The sequence below is a fragment of the Anolis carolinensis genome, chromosome 1, assembly GCF_035594765.1.
Source record: "Anolis carolinensis isolate JA03-04 chromosome 1, rAnoCar3.1.pri, whole genome shotgun sequence".
In the NCBI taxonomy this organism is placed as follows: domain Eukaryota; kingdom Metazoa; phylum Chordata; class Lepidosauria; order Squamata; family Dactyloidae; genus Anolis; species Anolis carolinensis.
The window spans coordinates 231,718,587-231,738,388 of record NC_085841.1 but is presented as its reverse complement, the minus strand read 5'-3'; the positions used below and the strand labels follow the sequence as shown (position 1 = coordinate 231,738,388).

General features: G+C 40.3%; 1 protein-coding gene across 1 annotated transcript in view; it reads right to left on the bottom strand.

The window, feature by feature from the left end:
- LOC103279158 (von Willebrand factor D and EGF domain-containing protein) overlaps positions 1 to 19,802 on the bottom strand; it is a 368,122-nt gene that overhangs the window by 162,682 nt on the left and 185,638 nt on the right. The window contains exons 13-14 of the mRNA XM_062966717.1: positions 7,959 to 8,095; positions 4,221 to 4,382 (exon numbers count right to left, since the gene is read on the bottom strand). Of these exons, the coding sequence (XP_062822787.1) occupies positions 4,221 to 4,382; positions 7,959 to 8,095 (299 nt within the window). The remainder of the gene's footprint in view (positions 1 to 4,220; positions 4,383 to 7,958; positions 8,096 to 19,802) is intronic.

The window sequence follows — 19,802 nt, the reverse complement described above, 5'->3', positions numbered from 1 at the left end:
AGAAGCTGAAGTCCAAAATACCAAGAGGGCCGCAGGTTGTGCAGGCTTGGTCTAAAGCAGTGGTTCTCCATCTGTGGGTTCCCAGATGTTTTGGCTTTCAAACCCTCAAAATAATAACAGCTTGTAAACTGGCTGGGATTTCTGGGAGTTGTAGGCCAAAACACCTGGGGACCCACAGGTTTAGAACCACTGGTCTAAAGCATTTTGTCATCCATTGGGATAATGGAAATTAGCCAAATTTTTCTGTGGTTTAGGTAGACCTGTTGAGCACCTTCTTGGTTGCATCACTAGATCACCAAAGCCCAGTTTCCACCCAACATTACTGCAAATCTCAGGAAATAGAGAAAAATAAAGGAATAGTATTTGAATGACCAGAAAGCAACAAGATACTATCAGAAGTGTAGTGAGACAATTTTAATTGAATGAGAAGAAACAAATACTGGTTAAAGGCAGAAGGGTTAGGGCATTAGCCTCTATAGAAGTAAGTAAGTAGTAAGTAAAAGTTTATTTGTATACCGCCCTCTCTCCCGAAAGGGACTCAGGGCGGTTTCCAATATAAAATCAGCATAAAACATTGTACAATAAAACACTGAAAACACTATAAAACGCTATAAGAATTAAAAACAAAAACAAACATAACAATTGACTAAAACAATCACATAAACAAAAGGAATATAATCACTCAAATATCATATGAATCTGAAAAGAAAAAAGACCACTGGGATGGAGGAGAGGATGGCCTGGAGGGACCACTAGAACTAAAATACAAGGTTATATTCTAAAATGCTTTGGGGCAGATGAATAAAGTGCAGTGTTTCAAGTCAAAGAGAAGGCCTGTGCAACTACTATAGCTATGGGCTTGGTTATCCAAAGGCGCAGTGGAAGAGTCAGGTTTTAAGCAGCTTTTTGAAGAAAGCCAGAGTGGGTGCTTGCCGGATCTCCTCCGGAAGGGAATTCCAGATCCGGGGAGCAACAATAGAAAAGGCCTGCAGAATTATTTGAAGGGGGATTTCCCTCATTTGCCCTGCTTACTATGCTCTTGGGTGTACTGCTCCTTTTGCCATTGACAAAAACATAAATGCTGAGTTGAAGATAAATACAGATTTCAAGCTCCCTCTACTAGATAAAAGTTCAGCCATTGTGTGTATCTTCCCTTATTTTCAATAGAAACTACGGCAGAGCAGATGCTGCCCACATGGTTATATAGCAAGGAACTAGCCTTTTTCCTCCTCCCCTTAGGATGTTTGATGTCAAAGCTCAACTCCATCCTTCAAACACAATCTGTCTGCTGATCTCCATCTCAACAGAGTAGTGCATGAATTAATCAGTTTTGTAATCTTCTATCATCAGACTAGGAAGTACGACTTCCACAATACCGAAATTTGGTAACACCATAGCAAATATTGCAAGGACACTGAAGAGGTAAAATGAAAGTTGGAACCCACATTCAATTTTGGCCATTGATAGGGTCTGCCTCTGCTACGAACTATGCATATAGGGAAGGCCAATATTGTCCTATAAACAACAGATGGTAAGATATGTGTTCTAGAATCCTAAATGAAGGCCATAGGTTTACTGCTATGGTACAATGATCCAATGTGGAACTATCCACATTCGGTAACACAATGTGAAAAAGAAAAAAGAGGAAGCTAGGAACAGTTACTTGAATAGCACAATACTTTTTTAAAAACACTGGTGAAATACAGGAGGGCGAGAATTTTTGACTTCTGCTCCAGACAAAAGACTACTTGGTATTAATGCTACTGCACCATTTTAGACTCAACCCAACAGGATATCAACTGTGTGACTGTCTGCTAAAATATAACATTTCAAGAAAATGAAATCCAAGAATACTCTGCATACACAGAATGCTTTGTGAATATTTTATGGAAGAGTTTCTTACAGAGTTCAGTATATTAGTGTTGCCACCTGTGTCTGAGATGAAATGGAATATACTTTTGGCAATATGTTTAAAGAAATGCTTTAGGAATATAAGGTGTATTCAAAATTTTTCTCATCCTCAATGAGAAAAGGTGTCAAGCAGTTGAATCACTGATGCAGCATGTTTGCTGAGAGCATGTGAGAGGGATGAATCTACATCTGCAAAATAATTCATTTGAACACACAATGTGCCTCCGTTTTTTAAGTGAAAGCACCTTTTTTCAGATGCCTGAGGGCTTTAATGCATTTTTTAAAAAATACCACATTGTTTCTTGGGGGGGGGGGGAACAGATTATATACATGTACCCACTGTTACAAATTGGGATCAGGATGAAATGAGCGGTGGTGGGTAGTTGGAGGGCAGGACAGGTTGGGTGATTATCTTGGTTTGACAATTGGTATGTCATTACCTTTAACGTTCTATGTATATTGGTGGATCATTGTATATACAAATAGCTGGGTGCTAGCAGCGCTTCTGAAACAGAAATATCTTTAAGAACTAACATTCTGTGTATTCCTGGGTGGAGACTTCATGATGAGAAGGGTTGCAAAGTCCATCAATCACAATGTCAAACTTTTCTTTTTTGTAGGTCAGTGTGTACAAGTATGCAGCTGTCCACATATTCAAAAAACTGAAGGCTTCTGAAATAGAGGCACCCCTTCACAACCATGTCCCAAAATTCTCATAAAAAGGTAAAGGTAAAGGTTTCCCCTGACATTAAGTCCAATCATGTCTGACTCTGGGGGTTGGTGCTCATCTCCATTTCTAAGCCGAAGAGCCGGCATTGTCCGTAGACACCTCCAAGGTCATGTGGCTGGCATGACTGCATGGAGCGCCGTTACCTTCCCGCCGAAGCGGTACCTATTGATCTACCCACATTGGCATGTTTTTGAACTGCTAGCTTGGCAGGAGCTGGAGCTAACAGTGGCTGCTCACGCCGCTCCTGGGGTTTGAACCCGGGACCTTTCGGTTTCCAGCTCAGTGATTTAACGCACTTTGCCACCAGGGCTCCAAAATTCTCATAATCTCATTAAATTGGGCGGTGGGGGGATTGAAAAGATGAAAGGCATACATGCCCAAATAATAGCTACCAACTTAATCACATTTTCAAGGGCATGGATCCCTTTCAAATTGGGAACTGTGGATGCAAAAAAAAATCATTAAAGCATACCTAGATTAGAGCTCGATACATAACAAATGTCAGCACAGCTCACTGGTTATATATAAGGCCCTTTAAACCATAATCAATTTATGTTGTGATCGCTTTTCTGTAAAACAGTTCTGTGGTTAGGTGGTTAATAATGGAGATATTAACCATGAAACCTGCAATCTCGTCTGTATGTATATGTATGTGTTTGAGCGTATAGGCCAATTTCAAATTGTAAAAATGGCTAGTTACAAACAGCTATTTAAAGTTCTGTTGTGATTGCATTGTAATAGGGATTGACCTCATGGCTTTTTGTAATGAAACCACACCTCACTTACTTGTTTCATAATTATTGGGTATATGTAGTTTCATTACATATATATTTTTGGACCAAAGGTGTTTGATTTGTTGCTTTCCAATGTTTTTTTTTAAGTAACCGAAGGCATTATCTTATTAATTTTGGTTAATGAAAAATAAGGGGTCTCCCCTTCCCAATTAACTACTATAGGGACCCCACAGAATTGCAAATGTAAATAAGTATTTTAAAATAACTTCCCAACTCTAATAGGTTGAATGGAAAAGACACACATACCAAACCTCCCTCTGTGTAATAGGGATATTAAATTGTTACTTCATCTTCAGAGAAGGAGTTCTATGTAGTGACTCTTATTCTACTAGATAAAGGTTTGAATTGATCCCTTTCCCTGCCCCTTCTCTGTCTTGGATAGCAATTTCAATATGGAGGATGTGAGAAAGAGAGGTCTTCAGTGGGCAGCACTATAAAGCTGAGTGCAATTTTGCACTTGTGACCTAATCAAAAATTTCAACCTTTGCATCTAGAAATGAACATGGATGATTAAAAATTGATTCACCCACTATATCAGCTCTGGATGATTACTAGGTATAGTGATTGTAATTTGCACCTTAAGACCACTTATTAATTCATCCATGATGCTTAATTTCTGCTATTCCTTTCTTCTTTATCAATAGGCCATACTAAAGCTCTTGTGCACCCTCATTCACTGTGATTAACAGAGAGCAGCAATCTGTAATCTCCATTTTATTGTCACAATGCTTAAGAAAAAAAATCTCTTTTCAAATTGTTTTGCTAGTAGCACAAGAAATTCCTACTTTCACTTGCCATCTTGCATACGGTTCAACATCCATCATGAAACGAACACCTTCTATCCTTGTATTGTTGAGAGCAGGAATCTGGCACTCCACTGCTGTCTGATTCAAAAACTTTGGTTTTATGGTTTCATGTTTGCTGGGTCTCCAATCACCATTATGATGCTACAGGAAACAAAATTGTCAGATGTAAGTGAATTACTGCAGTTCTATATAAATGATTTACCTTTGTTTTGTTTTGTTTTATTTGGGATAGATTTCAGTCAGACATCATGATACAAGTTAAATCTCACAAGCATTGTATGAATTGTGGATTTACCAAAGGAAATACATGGTTTTATCCTATCAGATCTGAACAAAATAGATACAGATACCTGAAACAATGAATAATAGCAAACTGTATTTTGACTATATTTGAGCTGGAAGCATACCATAGAATCACAATGGAGGACATAACGAAGACATAAAATGCTTCTGGGTTTTTTTATTGGGGGGGGGGTGTTTGGGGCATGGATAAGTACAAAGGATGTTGCTGCTGCTTCTCTTCCTCTGGGCTGCGTCCTTGCTCCATATCCACCATGTTGCTCTGGCTACCTCTGCTACTGCAGCCAGGGAAGAAAAGAAAGAGCACAGATATTGGCATAATATGATTTATTCTTATGGCTGTCATGACTCCTTTTGCTTTTTTCTATGTCTGTTTGATAGGAGAATGATAACTGATAATATTCTGAGTGCTACAACAACTCGCCTCATATTGCAACAACTGTATAATGTAGCTATATAAACACTCCAACCAGGCCCGTAGTCAGGATTTTGATTTTGGAGGGGCTGGGATTTTTGGTTCGGGGGGGGGGGGGCTGAGTCTGGGTGAGGGGGGAATCTACCCTAGCAAACCTTTTGTATCATTATCCCAATACCCCCATGCATATGGGATATATTGAGCATGGTGATCAGATCATGATATGAATAAACTTAGCAGTTTAAATAATAAATGTAAGGCTGCCCCCAGGCAGGAAGAAGCCAGGAGATGAAACTATTCAATGTTAATGTTAGGGGCCGGGCTGTGGCGCAGGCTGTTGAGCAGCTGCAATAAATCACTCTGACCATAAGGTCATGAGTTCGAGGCCAGCCCGTGGCGGGGTGAGCACCCGTCAATTAAAAATAAAAAATAGCCCCTGCTCGTTGCTGACCTAGCAACCCGAAAGATAGTTGCATCTATCAAGTAGGAAATAAGGTACCACTTGTAAAAAAAGTGGGGAGGCAAGGCTAACTAATTTACGACCTGGAATGAGGAAGTGCCGCCAGAGTGGATGATGAAGCAGTTGCTCCCCCCTGTGGTCAGAATCGAACATCCCCTCAGAAGAAGGTTAACTTGCCTCTGCGTCTGTCTGTTTCGGTCTCTGTTTGATGTGTTTATGGGCATTGGATGTTTGCCCTATATGTGTATAATGTGATCCGCCCTGAGTCCCCTTCGGGGTGAGAAGGGTGGAATATAAATACTGTAAATAAATAAATAAATAAATAATAGATAAGGCGATTAACTACAACATTCACACTGGCCTTCAACTGACAAGAGTTCTTCTCTCACCCTGGACTTTCCACATATATATATATAAACCTTCCTTGCTTAGTTTCTCCATACCTCACAACCTCTGAGGATGCCTGCCATAGATGTGGACAAAACATCAGGAGAGAATACTTATAGAACATGGCCATACGGCCCGGAAAACATACAACAACCCTAAGGCTTTTTTGCGGACCACTTTGAGAATTTGGGGGGGGGGGGGCTGAAGCCCCTCAAGCCCCCCCCCCCCCCCAGCTACATGCCTGACTCCAACATACGTAGGACGTACTCTATTAGGCAATAATGTGTCTTGACGCTATTCTATACTTTAAGAATTTAATAGTAAAACGCCCCTAAACATAAGCATGCAATGTAAAATCTTCTGAAAAGATGGGCTTGAGCAATGGGCACAACTATATACTGAAATGTTTATGGTCTTAGGAGATGGATTTTAACTGAGGTGGTTTAAAGCTTCCTACTCCAGATATTCTGGGTGATGGCTAAACAACATCACTGAAAATATTTTGTTCTTTTCACTCCTGGTTGAAATATTATAAGTGTTGTTGCTTCATTCCTGTGGATCAACTTCATATCATGACATTTGAAGAAAGAGATATTGTGTGACAAATTGGTTGTGTCAGTACTACAAATGATGCTGGATTTGATTGTTGGCCTTTGAACGTCTACCTTATTCTGTCTTTCAAATGCTAAGGATCTAGCTTTGTCCCTCACAATATTTATGAATCAGAGCACAGTCTACAGAAAAATTACAGCATGTTTGTACTTTACTTTGAATGTCAGCTAGGATATGTGCTAATTTCCACTAGTAGTTCGCAGATGATTTTATGTCTTTCTTGCATCACTAAGAAAGCCATTTTGTAATGTGTACAGAACCAAGATTCTCTGCTATCCAAACAATTTCCAGCTATAGATTTCTATATATGTGACCTCATAAAGCTATCCAGTACTTGATAGCATGTAGAATAATAATGCTAATAGTCCACCATTCAAATTGTAGACTGCAGCTGTGTATCAGAAAGCTTCGATAGTTAGTTGTGACACTTAAAATTCAAATGCGTTTGGAAATACAGCCAAGCGTATAGATTCCAGATGCACAAAATTGAGAAGTAATAATACTGTGATTTCAGGCTTCACAGAACTAGGGTATAACTGGGATAAAGGCCCACAGAGAAATGAAAAGAGTGCATGGTTTTTATTCATTTATTTACCAGTCCTTGAGGTACTTTTGAGCAAACTTGTTTTCTGCTGCCCTGGATACTAGCCTGCAAAATAACAGTTTCAAACTATAGGAAAAGGAGATTCCACCTGAACATTAGGAAGAACTTCCGCACTGTGAGAGCTCTTCAGCAGTGGAACTCTCTGCCCCAGAGTATGGTGAAGGCTCCTTCTTTGGAAGATTTTAAGCAGGGGATGGATGGCCATCTATCGGAGGTGCTTTGAATGCGATTTTCCTGCTTCTTGGCAGAGGATTGGACTGGATGGCCTACGAAGTCTCTTCCAACTCTATGATTCTATGATTCTACTTTGACAACAATTTTATGAAATGTACATATGGGCAACTTATCACTCTCAGCCCCAGTAAAAATAAATAATTTACATATTGATATTTGTCTTTTTGGGAGAGTCTTGTCACTATATCATCTAGTAGTCATCTGATCAGCTCGATATTAGCTATTCTTAACATCCACGTCTGGTTGGCTTTCATTCCATTAGTGTTTGGGACAGAAAAAAGTAATGCTAGACTTTGTCAGGTATATGGGATAGTTCTTTTTAAACAAATCTGGACAACAGTCTTTCCCCCAGTGATATGAAAGAGAGGTTCATCTGGGAAGAACTTCTCTCTATCTCAGTGGTTTTCAACTTGGAGTCCCCAGATATTTTTGGCCTTCAACTCCCAGGAATCCTAACAGCTGGTAAACTGGCTGGGATTTCTGGGAGTTGTAGGTCAAAAACATCTGCGAATATAAATATAAATATCAATAAAAGTGTGTCGGGAAATTGACAACCATCACAAGAGGTGAGGATAGTGGTGGTGATGATAATATGTCAGTTGTGACTATGGCAACAAACATGATTGTCCATTTCTCAGCAACTATAGACTCAGACAACAGAAAAAGGAAACCCTTTAGTTTTGTCTATGCTTTCAGATTACTTACAGCCAATTTGGTGATTTCACAGTGAAGATTGGGAGAGTCAGTAAAGCCATGTCCAAACACTTCAATTTTGCGACACTCAGAAATGCGTACATCACAGAAACCACCATTGAGTAGATCTGTGATCTCAACAGGATACTCTGAGGGGAAAAAAACCAGCATGCATTAGTAAGAGGTGTAAGCATGCAAATAAATATGTGCTCAGTTTTTATGACTTCTTTTTATGATCAAGCTTCAACCAGCAAGAACATGCCATTTTAAATGTCACTCTGTTCGTTTATAAGTCACAAAGCAGAGAACCAATCCGAGAACCTAACATCTAAATTAAAGCTTGTAAGCATTCAGATGTGGAAGAAACAGGCACTACAAATATTCATGTCTGTGGCCTTAGCCACTTAAATACTTTCCTGCCACAAAATTACTCCACACTGCAGTTACTGTTTTAAAATTTTATATAATTTCATATTAGCCATATAAAGAGTATTAGAAGTATATGAAAATACTCTGTATTTCTGATACTTTCAAATAGTGTTGGTCATGTAGCAAAATATAACAAAATCCAAAATCCAAAAACGAGTGGTATCTTTGTTGTCCAAACAAAATTCATAAAATACATCATGCAAGCTCTCATCAGGTTTAGATGTTAAAAAGCATAAATGAAAAGAGAAGCAATAGAATCTCAGATGTAACAGCATAGTGACTTCTTGGGAAATTCAGTGTGGTCTGTCAAAGAAAAAAGCAATTAGCTTTGCTCAAGATAGGGGGAACTTGGTTTCCAAGGGAAGTTACTTTTCTGTTACTAATTGAGCTGCAATTTTATTACCATTCTTTATTCCTCTTTGAGCCTGGTCCCCACATACTCAAGAAGAAAATAGCTTTTGCCCATACTAAGATCCCTCCAGAGCATTTTAACTGACAACAGAAGTAACAAAATGTAGATCTTTGATTCCAATACCATCAATTTTTTCTCCTGAAGGAAAAAAAATCATTTTGGAGAATGAACAGTTCTAATTTTATAGGTATGACACCACTATTTCCACACACACACACACACACACACACACACACACACACACACACAGACACAAACACCACATTTATAGTATGCTGTACTCTATATAATTTACTCCACATTTCAATTACTGTGGTGTTGGACTATTCACATTTGATGAATTTGCCATGACTTATAAAATAAAAAACCCTCCTCACAAGGCCATAAAAAGACTTCTAAAATAAAGATAAAATGTTTAGTAGACAGAAAAAAACATGGCACTTTCCGTGCCCAGTCAAATGTTTCCAGGAAGCCCATAAGCAGAGGAACAAAAGCAGCAGAGATTGATATGACTGAGCCTGCCACAAATAGTACTGGGATTTGCCATCTATTTAACTGCTTATCTATCATTGTTTGTTGTTACAATACATCAGGATCATGGTTTTGCATGTCATGATTCATAGAGCTTTTCCTTTATAATCTGTTTTTACTGAAATCCACCAAGGAAACTATTAAGACTTTTCCAAGATGATTTATTTTTTTCTCTTAAAAGGGGGATACATACACACAAACACACACTGGTTTTTTTTTGTTTTGTTAGTGGGACATTTATTTAATGGTTAATGAAGGAGTACTAGAACAGCAGAAATGATCATTTCCTGTAATGCATAGCTATTCAGCAAAATTGACTGAAGTTTGAAAGCCATTAAGAAAGCAGATTAACGACACTACTCATATAACAGTCAGTTATGAAAACGGTGTTGAAACTCTTTCCACGTTCATGCAGGAAGGCAGTAGGGGAAGAAAGCTGCTGATTCTGAATGGCTCTTCCTCAAACAGCTGACCTCAAAAAGGTAGGGATAGGGAGTGACCATAGAATTATAGTTCTACAGAAAGGGTGTCCTGAGGCAGATCAAGACTGACCCACTGTACCAGGGCTAAACTACCCTGACATGTGCCAGTTCAGCTCTGGTACAGTTCAGACAGGCACCCTCTCCACCACTGCAGAGCTTGGAGGGAATCCCAACTGTCCAGTGGCAGCAATGCTGGGTGGCCATCCTTACCGCAGTTATGTTGGCCAGGGCAGTGGGGCAACAAGGGACAGGTGGGAGGGGGGAAGGAAAAATCCCCCTCCCTTCCCTGATCACATCACTACAAGTGACATCACTGCAAATGGTAGCAGACAGGTAGGACTCTTGCCATGGCCAGAGACACTGCAATATGGAGGATGGGAGCAGGTAGTAGCTACCATTCCATATCCCTGAGGCTCCCAAGCCTGGACAAGAAGGGATGGCAGTGAGAATAGTTGTGACCAGTTTCATTGTGGAATTGATCCAATTGTTCAGACAGGCCCAAAATTGGGGGATACTCTGAATTCTGGGCCAGAATTCACACTACCCCCAGATTTTGGTTAACATGGAGCAAGACCATGTTAAAGTGCCCTTGCCCTGAGTTATCCTGGATCAGCTCTGTGTGGCATTTGGCTGTCATGGAGCTGATCTGGTACCCCATCCAACCTGAATGTTCACTGTAGATATGCTCATACCACCTCACCACAAAGGGCTAAAATCGGCAGTATGCACCGATTTTAGCCCAAGTCACCCATAGAGCTAGCCAGCTACCATCACAAGATGCTGTGCCGGCTCTGTGGGTGAAGGAGGGGGGAGCTGACACATGCTGCCAGCAGGGCAACATGGGAGAGTTCCCATGTTGCCATACAATCTATGGGGGAAAGCTTCATGAACCACACACACAGAGCCGGCCCTAGGTATTTTTCAAGTGTAGGCGAACAGAATTTTGGCGCCCCCCCAAACCAATCACTGAAAAATAAAAGCGTTGGATAAGCGAAAATGTTGGATAATAAGGAAGTATAAAGGAAAAGCCTATAAAACATCAAATTACATTATGATTTAAAAAATTAAGCACCAAAACATCATGTTTTACAACAAATCAATAGAAAAAGCAGTTCAATACATGGTAATGTTATGTAGGAATTACTATATTTGCAAATTTAGCACTAAACATTGAACAGGGATATAGGGCAGTGTGGACTTAGATAACCCAGATAGCCCTCAGTATTAAAAAAAAACCCCTAAAATCAGGACAATAAATAAAGAACAACACTCTGAAAACAGAAGAAATCCAGACAGTAAACAATCAGGGACAGCTAACTCCTCCCAAAAAAAGATTCTCCCAGGCAAGAAGAAGCCAGGCCTTGAAGCCACAGGGCCATTAAATGCTAATCAAGGTGATTAATTACAACATTCACACCTGCTTCAAAGAAAAGTTCTTTCTCCCACCCTGGACCTTCTACAGATATATAAACCCCACATACCTAGCTTCCAAGTTCCTACAGACCTCACAATCTCTGAAGGCCCCAAAGGTGGGCTTGCGTGGTGCGAAGGTGGGTCTGCTCTGGCCGGAAGGCCCAGCGCGGCCGCTGGAAGGCCCGAAAGAGAAGGAGGTGGAGAGTGGTGCCCTCCTCCCAGGACGATGGTGCCCCCGGGACGATGGCGCCACAGGCAAATGCCTATTTCGCCTTATGGTTGGACCTCTTCTGCACACACACTTATGCTTCTCCCCATGTGATCGCCTTCACTTGGATCTGGGCGATGCGAGGCGAGGGGCGCCAGATTCCCCACACCCCTATATGAACTGGAGAGCTGCCTCCAGTGGCTGGTAGATAAAGTTGTTAAGGCAACTACCTGTGCCACAGGATAGGCTGTAATAATGTCATTCTGTGCCTTTATCCTATGTCTATGAACCAAACTACTCCCAGTTGTAAAGCCTTTATTGAACCACCTTTTGAATGGAGTTGTATAGGATTGGGAGAGATATCTTTTGCCAATCAAACTACTAAAGAGATGTCAACGCATCTGGAAACTTTGAGGTCTAGAAGTATAAAGAAAGAAAGTTTACCTCCTTGTTCTTTTCCACTGGCATGAGCCTGAGGAAGGACAACTGGAGGCTGATCCCAGAAAGCAAGATCGCTGCCTTTTTAGCCAATCACATTTTTGGAAGAGGACATCCCCCTCTAAGTAACAAGGGACAATTTAGTTTGTTTCAGTTTATTAATTGCTCTACTTCCCATAAAGGTGGACAAAAGATATGGAGTACATGAATAAGAGCTGGAACCTCCTAGTTGGTCAAAGCTTTCCCCTCAGTTCAAGGGAAAATGTCTAGGCAGAAGAAAATTTCCACCTAAGGTACTTTGATTCTCTGGACTCTCTCTCTCCAAATCCTAGTATCTGAGCAGTCACACATGGGCTTTCAAGGTAAAATTATGTAATAAATTTACCAGAAATCTTTTGATAAGCTGCCAGTATAGCAAGATATCTAACTTATTATATTTCATGATATTATATTTCACCTATGATATTTCTGATGTTTTGACATCCTTCTAACTCACATGTAGTTGGATTGGTAAATGATATCTTCCCTGATCTTACATAACTCTGTTTCCTAAGTGGTTCAGTAAAGCCTGTGATAACTGGGAGCAGTTTGGTTCATAGATGCAGGATAAAGTAATTGAGTGCCATTATCCTAGCCTGCACTTTGGCATGACTGATTTTCTTGGATACACTTCCTGTTACCACTATGGTTTTGTGGTCATTCCCCTATTCTCTTGAGACCTCATCTTTGTCCTTATCCTAATCGAAAATGTAGCATTACTGCATTTTACTCCCTCTAAAACATAGTGATGAATGTAATAAAGATGGAAATATACATTGAATGTATATCATGTAAGACTTAACAAAAAGCACATTTGAACTATTATGTATATATTTGAGAAATTATATGATATACTTTAGACAATGAGAAATCTGTAGGGAAATGCACACATCAGTACTATACACATCAAAATACACATTAATTTCCACTTGGGAAGGAAACAAATGTTTTATAACATGCAACTTTCATGGAGTAAGAATGAAATGTGATGAAAACAAAGTACACAATAGTTGATCATATCTCTGCACAAACTACATTACAATGGATTTATCCATGGATTCAAGATCCACAATTTCACTTATCCACACTCCAAAAAATCTTCTCTTCAAAGTGCTTTTGGGTCCCTCTAGGTCCCTCAGTGTGATTCTGTGGTATGGTTCTGCCCCAAATATAGTCATTCATGATTCCAGGATTTTATAATGCCTCCCCTGTAGTTATTGGGGTCATGCTGTATATTTTTAAGGCAGATTGCATTGCATTTGGCACTGTTTGCCATCTAGTGTGTTTTAGGCACCATCTACACTAGCCATTTAATTCAGTTTCAAACTGGTATTGAAGAAAGTACAGATGATTACATAGGAAATCATTGAACCCATTGGAAGCCTGAGTAGTGATTATGCAAACCACAGAGCACTAGTGCACATTAAGGACTTTCTTTCACACATTTTCCTCGGTGTTTGTTGTCTCGCTTTGGTTTGAAGCTACCTTTGAACTGCATTAAATGGTCAGTGTAGATGGGGCTTAAGGCTGCAGTCTTCTTCCTAGATTTATCTTCACATCCTCCATGACCTGGAGCATGCTGCTATCGTCATTTACTTGATAGTAAGTGAAGTGCTTGGGCAGGTGATACCATCCTCCAAATCTCCAGAAAGACTATGGAGATCTGTAATGATGATATCTCATCCTTTGCCTACAAATCTGCAACTGGGCATTCTCTGTTTTGTGTGTGCTTGGAAGAATTCCAGAAGTGATACAGGACTGATAGCTGGAACGTAATGCTGTAACCACACAATGCTGGATACCAGATCATATGTATTTATTCAGATGCCTTTACTCAGTAGGAGTTCCTGTATTATGTGCCTTCAAGTCATCTGTTGACTTATGGTGATCCCATGAATTTCACAGAGTTTTCTTAGGAAAGAAATCCTCAGAGGTGGTTTTGCCAGTTCTTTCTCCTGAGATATAATCTACATCCCATAATGTCTTTTGGTGCTTTCCCATTCAGGCACTAGCCAGGGCTGATCTTGCTTCCCTTCCAAGATCAGATAAGATATAGTGCCTTAGATGAGTTCTTATTTACAGTTAACTGTGTATACATGTATTGCTTTAATGTTTTATAAGACTCAGATGCTATTCTGTAAGGCCAGCTGACATGCAGAGATCTTAAAAAAGAGTTCTTTAAATGGGAAAGATGACTCCAAGAACCAAAGTGAATATGTTCTGCCATGAAAAACATTTCCTTTGTTCTCTTATTTGTTATTATGACTATTTTAAAACCTATCAGCAGCATTAGCAGCACCATTAAACAATTATATTTACAAAGAACTAGTTTTCTGCTCATCAGCATTCATCAGCTAGTTCAGTAGTTGTGTAATACACAATACTATTAGGAAAGTAGGATGAGCAGTTTTGATAAATGATAGGTAGTGCATAAAAATAAAAGCTTCATTATGTTTTTCATGTGATTTTAATAGCAGTACCCACTATTCCCTAGATATCTTTTCAAGGCTTTTTGGAATTAAACATATACACACACATTTAAAAAGAACTTGTAAAGTCCCATTAAATTATTTCTGTTAATAATTAGGAATTCTTGTCCCATTCCTATCAACTGCCACTACGACACCTTATTTAAACCTCTGACAGACATGGCAAATGACAATGTCATTTTCACAATAGGCTGGATCCACAGAACTGAAACCTGTGGATAGAGATGAACTGCTCCAGAAAATACTCCTGGCACTTGTTAATGAAGGGAAAGGGGCTATTTGTCAATTTCCACCATTTCTTTGGCCTTCTCTCCCTGTGCATGCATAAATACACATTCACGCATGTGTTCTGCCCAAGAGTTCTGAAGGAACAGACTGGAAACTTCAGATGCAAGCGAAGGTCAAGAAATATTAATCCATCCCCATATTAAGTTACATTAATGTTATATTTGCATCACCTGTGCTCCAGGTGTGTTGGGATACTAATCTCATGACAAGATAGTAATCATGTTGTTTGCTAATAATGGGAATTTCTGCTTAACACATCTGGAGGGTGCACTGCTGGGGGAAAGAATATTACATGAATTCAGTGTAATGACACACAACCATACAAAACAACTAGAAGTTCTAATGCCTTCACAATATCTGATGTTGATGATACATATCTTGTCTGTTTTAGTGGGCCATATAAATCAAATGACTTTATCACATGAAGCTGATATTTCATGGCAGCTGCACAATCACAGATCACAGCTACATAGTAGTATGAGCACCTTCACTATCCCATGTCCCTCCATTTATAATATTGCACCGATTCACCAATCCGTGGTCCCACACCTGGACCTCACCCTCACTCACTCCTGATTCTCTGTAAACAAAAAATATATATTTTAAAGTAATTTTGCAATTGCAGGTATAGCTTATAAGTAAAGGCAAAGGTTTCCCCTGATGTTAAGTCCAGTCATGTCTGACTCTGGGGGTTGGTGCTCATCTCCATTTCTAAGCTGAAGAGCCGGCGTTGTCCATAGACACCTCCAAGGTCATGTGGCCGGCATGACTGCATGGAGTGCCGTTACCTTCCCGCCGGAGCAGTACCTATTGATCTACTTACATTGGCATGTTTTCGAATTGCTAGGTTGGCAGAAGCTGGAGCTAACAGCGGGCGCTCACACCGCTCCCGGGATTTGAAACTGGACCTTTCGGTCTGCAAGTTCAGCAGCTCAGTGCTTTAACCCACTTCGCCACCGGGGCTCTGGTATAGCTTATAAAAGAAATCAAATACAAATGAAAATAAAAATACTGCCTTGTTAATAACAAAGGGAGGGGGAGTGGCAGAAGAAGAGAAAAATCCCATCCTGATATCACTTCAGTACCAATGCTGAAACAAAATAGTCCCATTACACTACGAATGTAATGGGAATATGATGTGATTTTCAGTTTTTGATGGGCTTTGTCCATCAATAGAGGGGAACAGGTTAATTGTGGGGAGGAGGCGGACAGAATATGGCATGTGTACGTTACAGAGTCCTGCTTTAATGCTCATTTGTCTCCTTTGTATGATAAAGTCCGAACTATGAAATGCCTTATTGTCCAACATTTCAAATATTAGTATGTCAATTCTTGGGTAAAAATTCTGTTTTTTGCACTCCTGTGATACATGGGGGGATATAGACTGTAAAGAAAAGCACACACCAGAACAGTAATATTAGTTTTAATTGGAACCGAGAGAATTTTTGCACTCTCTGGACAAAACTGACAAATGCACACAACTCGGTTATATACTGATTGCTAAAATGCAGTTGTCACACCATTCATTTTGATGGTTTCCCTTTGCCTAAAAGCAAGGAAGTGTATTCTAATGGGACGTGACCTTCTTACATTCCAGAACCTACAAATATCTTTCTTACAAATTAGTAGAATATCTTTATCCTGCATGTGTGTCGCAGTAGTCGAGTTTCAGTAAAACCTTACACTGACAGTGGGGTGGGCTTGTTTAAGAGTATTTGGAGCCACTGCTATGGACTGCTGAGACTGACTGGGGTCATGTATACTATTTAGGCAAAATGTCTGTTTGCATAATGAAACATTTTGCTGTTGCCATCCTGAAACTAGTGGTTTTCAGCTTTGGCAACCTAGGGGATGTTACTCTTAGCAAGTTACTTTTGGACCTTAGCCATTGTGTGTGTGTACACATGCACACACACACACATATAGTAAACTTTCAGTTAACCAGCACCCACGGGGATGGGTAGATGCCAGATAAATGTAGTTTCTGATTGCTTGAGAGTGACTATTAAAATAGGCCTAATTAATACTATACCCTTTACTATACTATAGGTAAAGGTAAAGGTTTCCCCTGACGTTAAGTCCAGTCATGTCTGACTCTGGGGGTTGGTGCTCATCTCGATTTCTAAGCCAAAGAGCTGGCGTTGTCCGTAGACAGCTCCAAGGTCATGTGGCTGGCATGACTGCATGGAGCTATACTATACTATACTATACTATACTATACTATACTATACCATACCATAAACTCTGTTTTGACTTGATAGTAATATTGAAATACAGAAATTAAAAGCTAATAAAGAAAAATGTAGCTTACTGATTTACTGTTTTGCTATATTATAAAAACTGCTTTTTCATTTAAAGTATTATTTCTTAGATTTTTTGACAGTTGCTTGAATTCCAGTTAAACCATATTTACTCGAGTGTAATGCACACCTTTTTTTGGCTACATTAAGGACCTCATCACATTGAGGTTCTTAAGTTGGGAGACAGTGGGGGAATCCATTTGGGAAGCTGTCAAAACCAGCGTTAAGTGCCCCACATGACCTGCAATGCCCCCTTCCATATCACATGGGAAACCATTGCTGTCTGACTCCCCCCCCCCCGCCGTGCTTTCTCCAGCTTACCCAATGAGAACATGGGTAGCCACCCATGTTCTCAGGGCTCCATCCTATGATGCTTCCAGGACAAAGCCAGGATGGAGCCTCGCTGGAAGTAGCCCCAAGTCGAGAGATGGGCTCCACGGGCTTGTTCTGGCTCCATCCTGGAAGGGTTGTAGAACAGAGCCCTGTGTGATAATGTGGTAAGTCTCCAAAAATTGGATGCACATTAAAATTGAGTTTGTTTAATGTGGGGGCCCCTCCTTGCCTGCAATGCTGCCAGAAGACCATCACCTTTTTGAGGTGCTGCAAGAGGGATATCACCCCTTTAAGGTGCTGCTGTTGCTGTATCAGACAGCTGGGGGAGCCGTCATCTCCTCTTGAGCCCAGGAGTGAAAAGAGAAAGCCTCCAATGGAGGGAGACTAGAGGGCGAGTTGCTGGGCAGGCAGGCAGCTGGAGGGCTTTGCTTCCTCTTGCCCGTCAGCCTTTCCACTGCCTGCCACCCTGATGTGCCCTTTGCCTGTGCTGCTGGAATGGTCAGCACGGAAGAGGAAGCCATGCCTCTCCATCCAGCCCTTCTGTCAGGCTTCGCCTGACTGGACCTTGCCTATGTTGCTGGGTACTTCGAAGGATCTCTTGAGTGCTGAGAAAAGAGCTGATCCATGAGTGTAGCAGGAGGCAGAGGCAGAAATGAAGCTGGGGTTGATTGTGAGAAAAAAGTGGAGGAGAAAGCAATGGCTTTGCCAATGGTGGCTGGTAAACAAAGCCAGTTGGGAACTTCACATTACATTTGCCAGCAAATACTTTTTTTGAAAATTAAGGTGTACATTACATTCGATGGCGCACGAGACTCAAGTAAATATGGCTGTATATAATACATACAGACACGCACATACACATATGGAGAGAGAGAGAACATGCCACCATGAGGTGTAGATGAATGTATTTTATATGTACTTTTCACACTCAATATCATTTACAACATGTATTGAAATGACACAGAAACAGTTAGTTTGGGTTAGTTCATTCAAAGACAAAAATACTCTAAAGTCACCAAATTCTGTTTGATCTTGGAAGCTAAACAGGGTGATTCCCTGTTAGTACTTGGAAGTGATGAATACCAGGTGTTGTAGGCAACATTTCAGAAAGAGGAAATTCATGGAATCTATATATGTTGAGAGATAACCTGAAGATACGTACAAAAAGAGAGCGGGAGAGACAGATAGGCAAAACAGTCGATTCAGCCTTATTTTAGAATTAAATGACCTAAGAATTAAGGTAAAGGTAAAAGTTTCCCCTGACGTTAAGTCCAGTCATGTCTGACTGGCGTTGTCCATAGACACCTCCAAGGTCATGTGGCTGGCATGACTGCATGGAGCGCCGTTACCTTCCCACCAGAGCGGTACCTATTGATCTACTCACATTGGTATGTTTTCGAACTGCTAGGTTGGCAGAAGGACCTAAGAATTATCCTATTTAAACTGATACTCCAGAAGACACTGTGAAGTTTAGACCCACCTTATTCCCAGTGATGGAGTACAATGGGACTTAGGCTCCTCTTGTGAAACCTGTCTGTTCACCTCTCCTTTTTTATTCAAGTTTATCAGATGGTGGTGATTGTAAGGGAAAGGCATGAAAGCCAACAGTATTCTGAAGTTTCTGTTACTTCCTAAGCGTATTTTCTTGCATGCTGAAAGGACCACATCTTCGTTGAGAGGGATATACACTTTCCAGGATGCCTGAAGTCACAAGCACAGAAGACAGCACAGAAAATAGAGATCCCAGGCTCCTTTGTGCTTTTTATACTACAGTTGCATACAATACTATCCCAGATTTAAGGATGCCAAGGTTGCAGTTTTATATATACATTTATCTCAAATTACTGCACTGTCAGATACACTGTTTTAAAAAGGCACTGTTCAAGAACAAGGCAATATAAAAAAGAGGGGTGACCATCTTGATATGGAATGGGCTAGAGACAGCAATATACCTTTTCAAAAATATTTCTCTTCACCTAGGCTCTGTGTTCAATTTTCTTTTTTTTCCTACCACACCTAAAAAAAAAAAATCTCTGTTTTGGTTTAGATGCATTTATTTTTACTCAGCCCTTTCAAAGTTTGGTAAAATTACTGGATCACCTCATTCACTATATTCTCCCTCTTTAATAGCACTGTAGTAGCCATGTTGGCATCATGCAGGTTTTTGTTTTTTCAAGCCAAAGTAGGATGGTGCACAAATCAAAAGTCGCACCTGCAAATTCATCATTATGATATGCTGTCTTGGCAAACCATTTAAGCCCCGAAAAGCAGCTTTGTCTTTGGTAAATTCATCCAATTTAGTGGCTCCAACCAACACTTTGCACTTTATTTATGTTACATGCAGACTGTAATAAAACCAGCCTGTTTTCCTTGACCTGAAATTCCACCTGGGCTATCATCTTTTTCTACTTATGGTTCATATTATCTTTGCCACAACTGTAACACACAGTGTACTGTTAAATGGATTTAACTGTTTTGCTTTCCTGGGTTTATC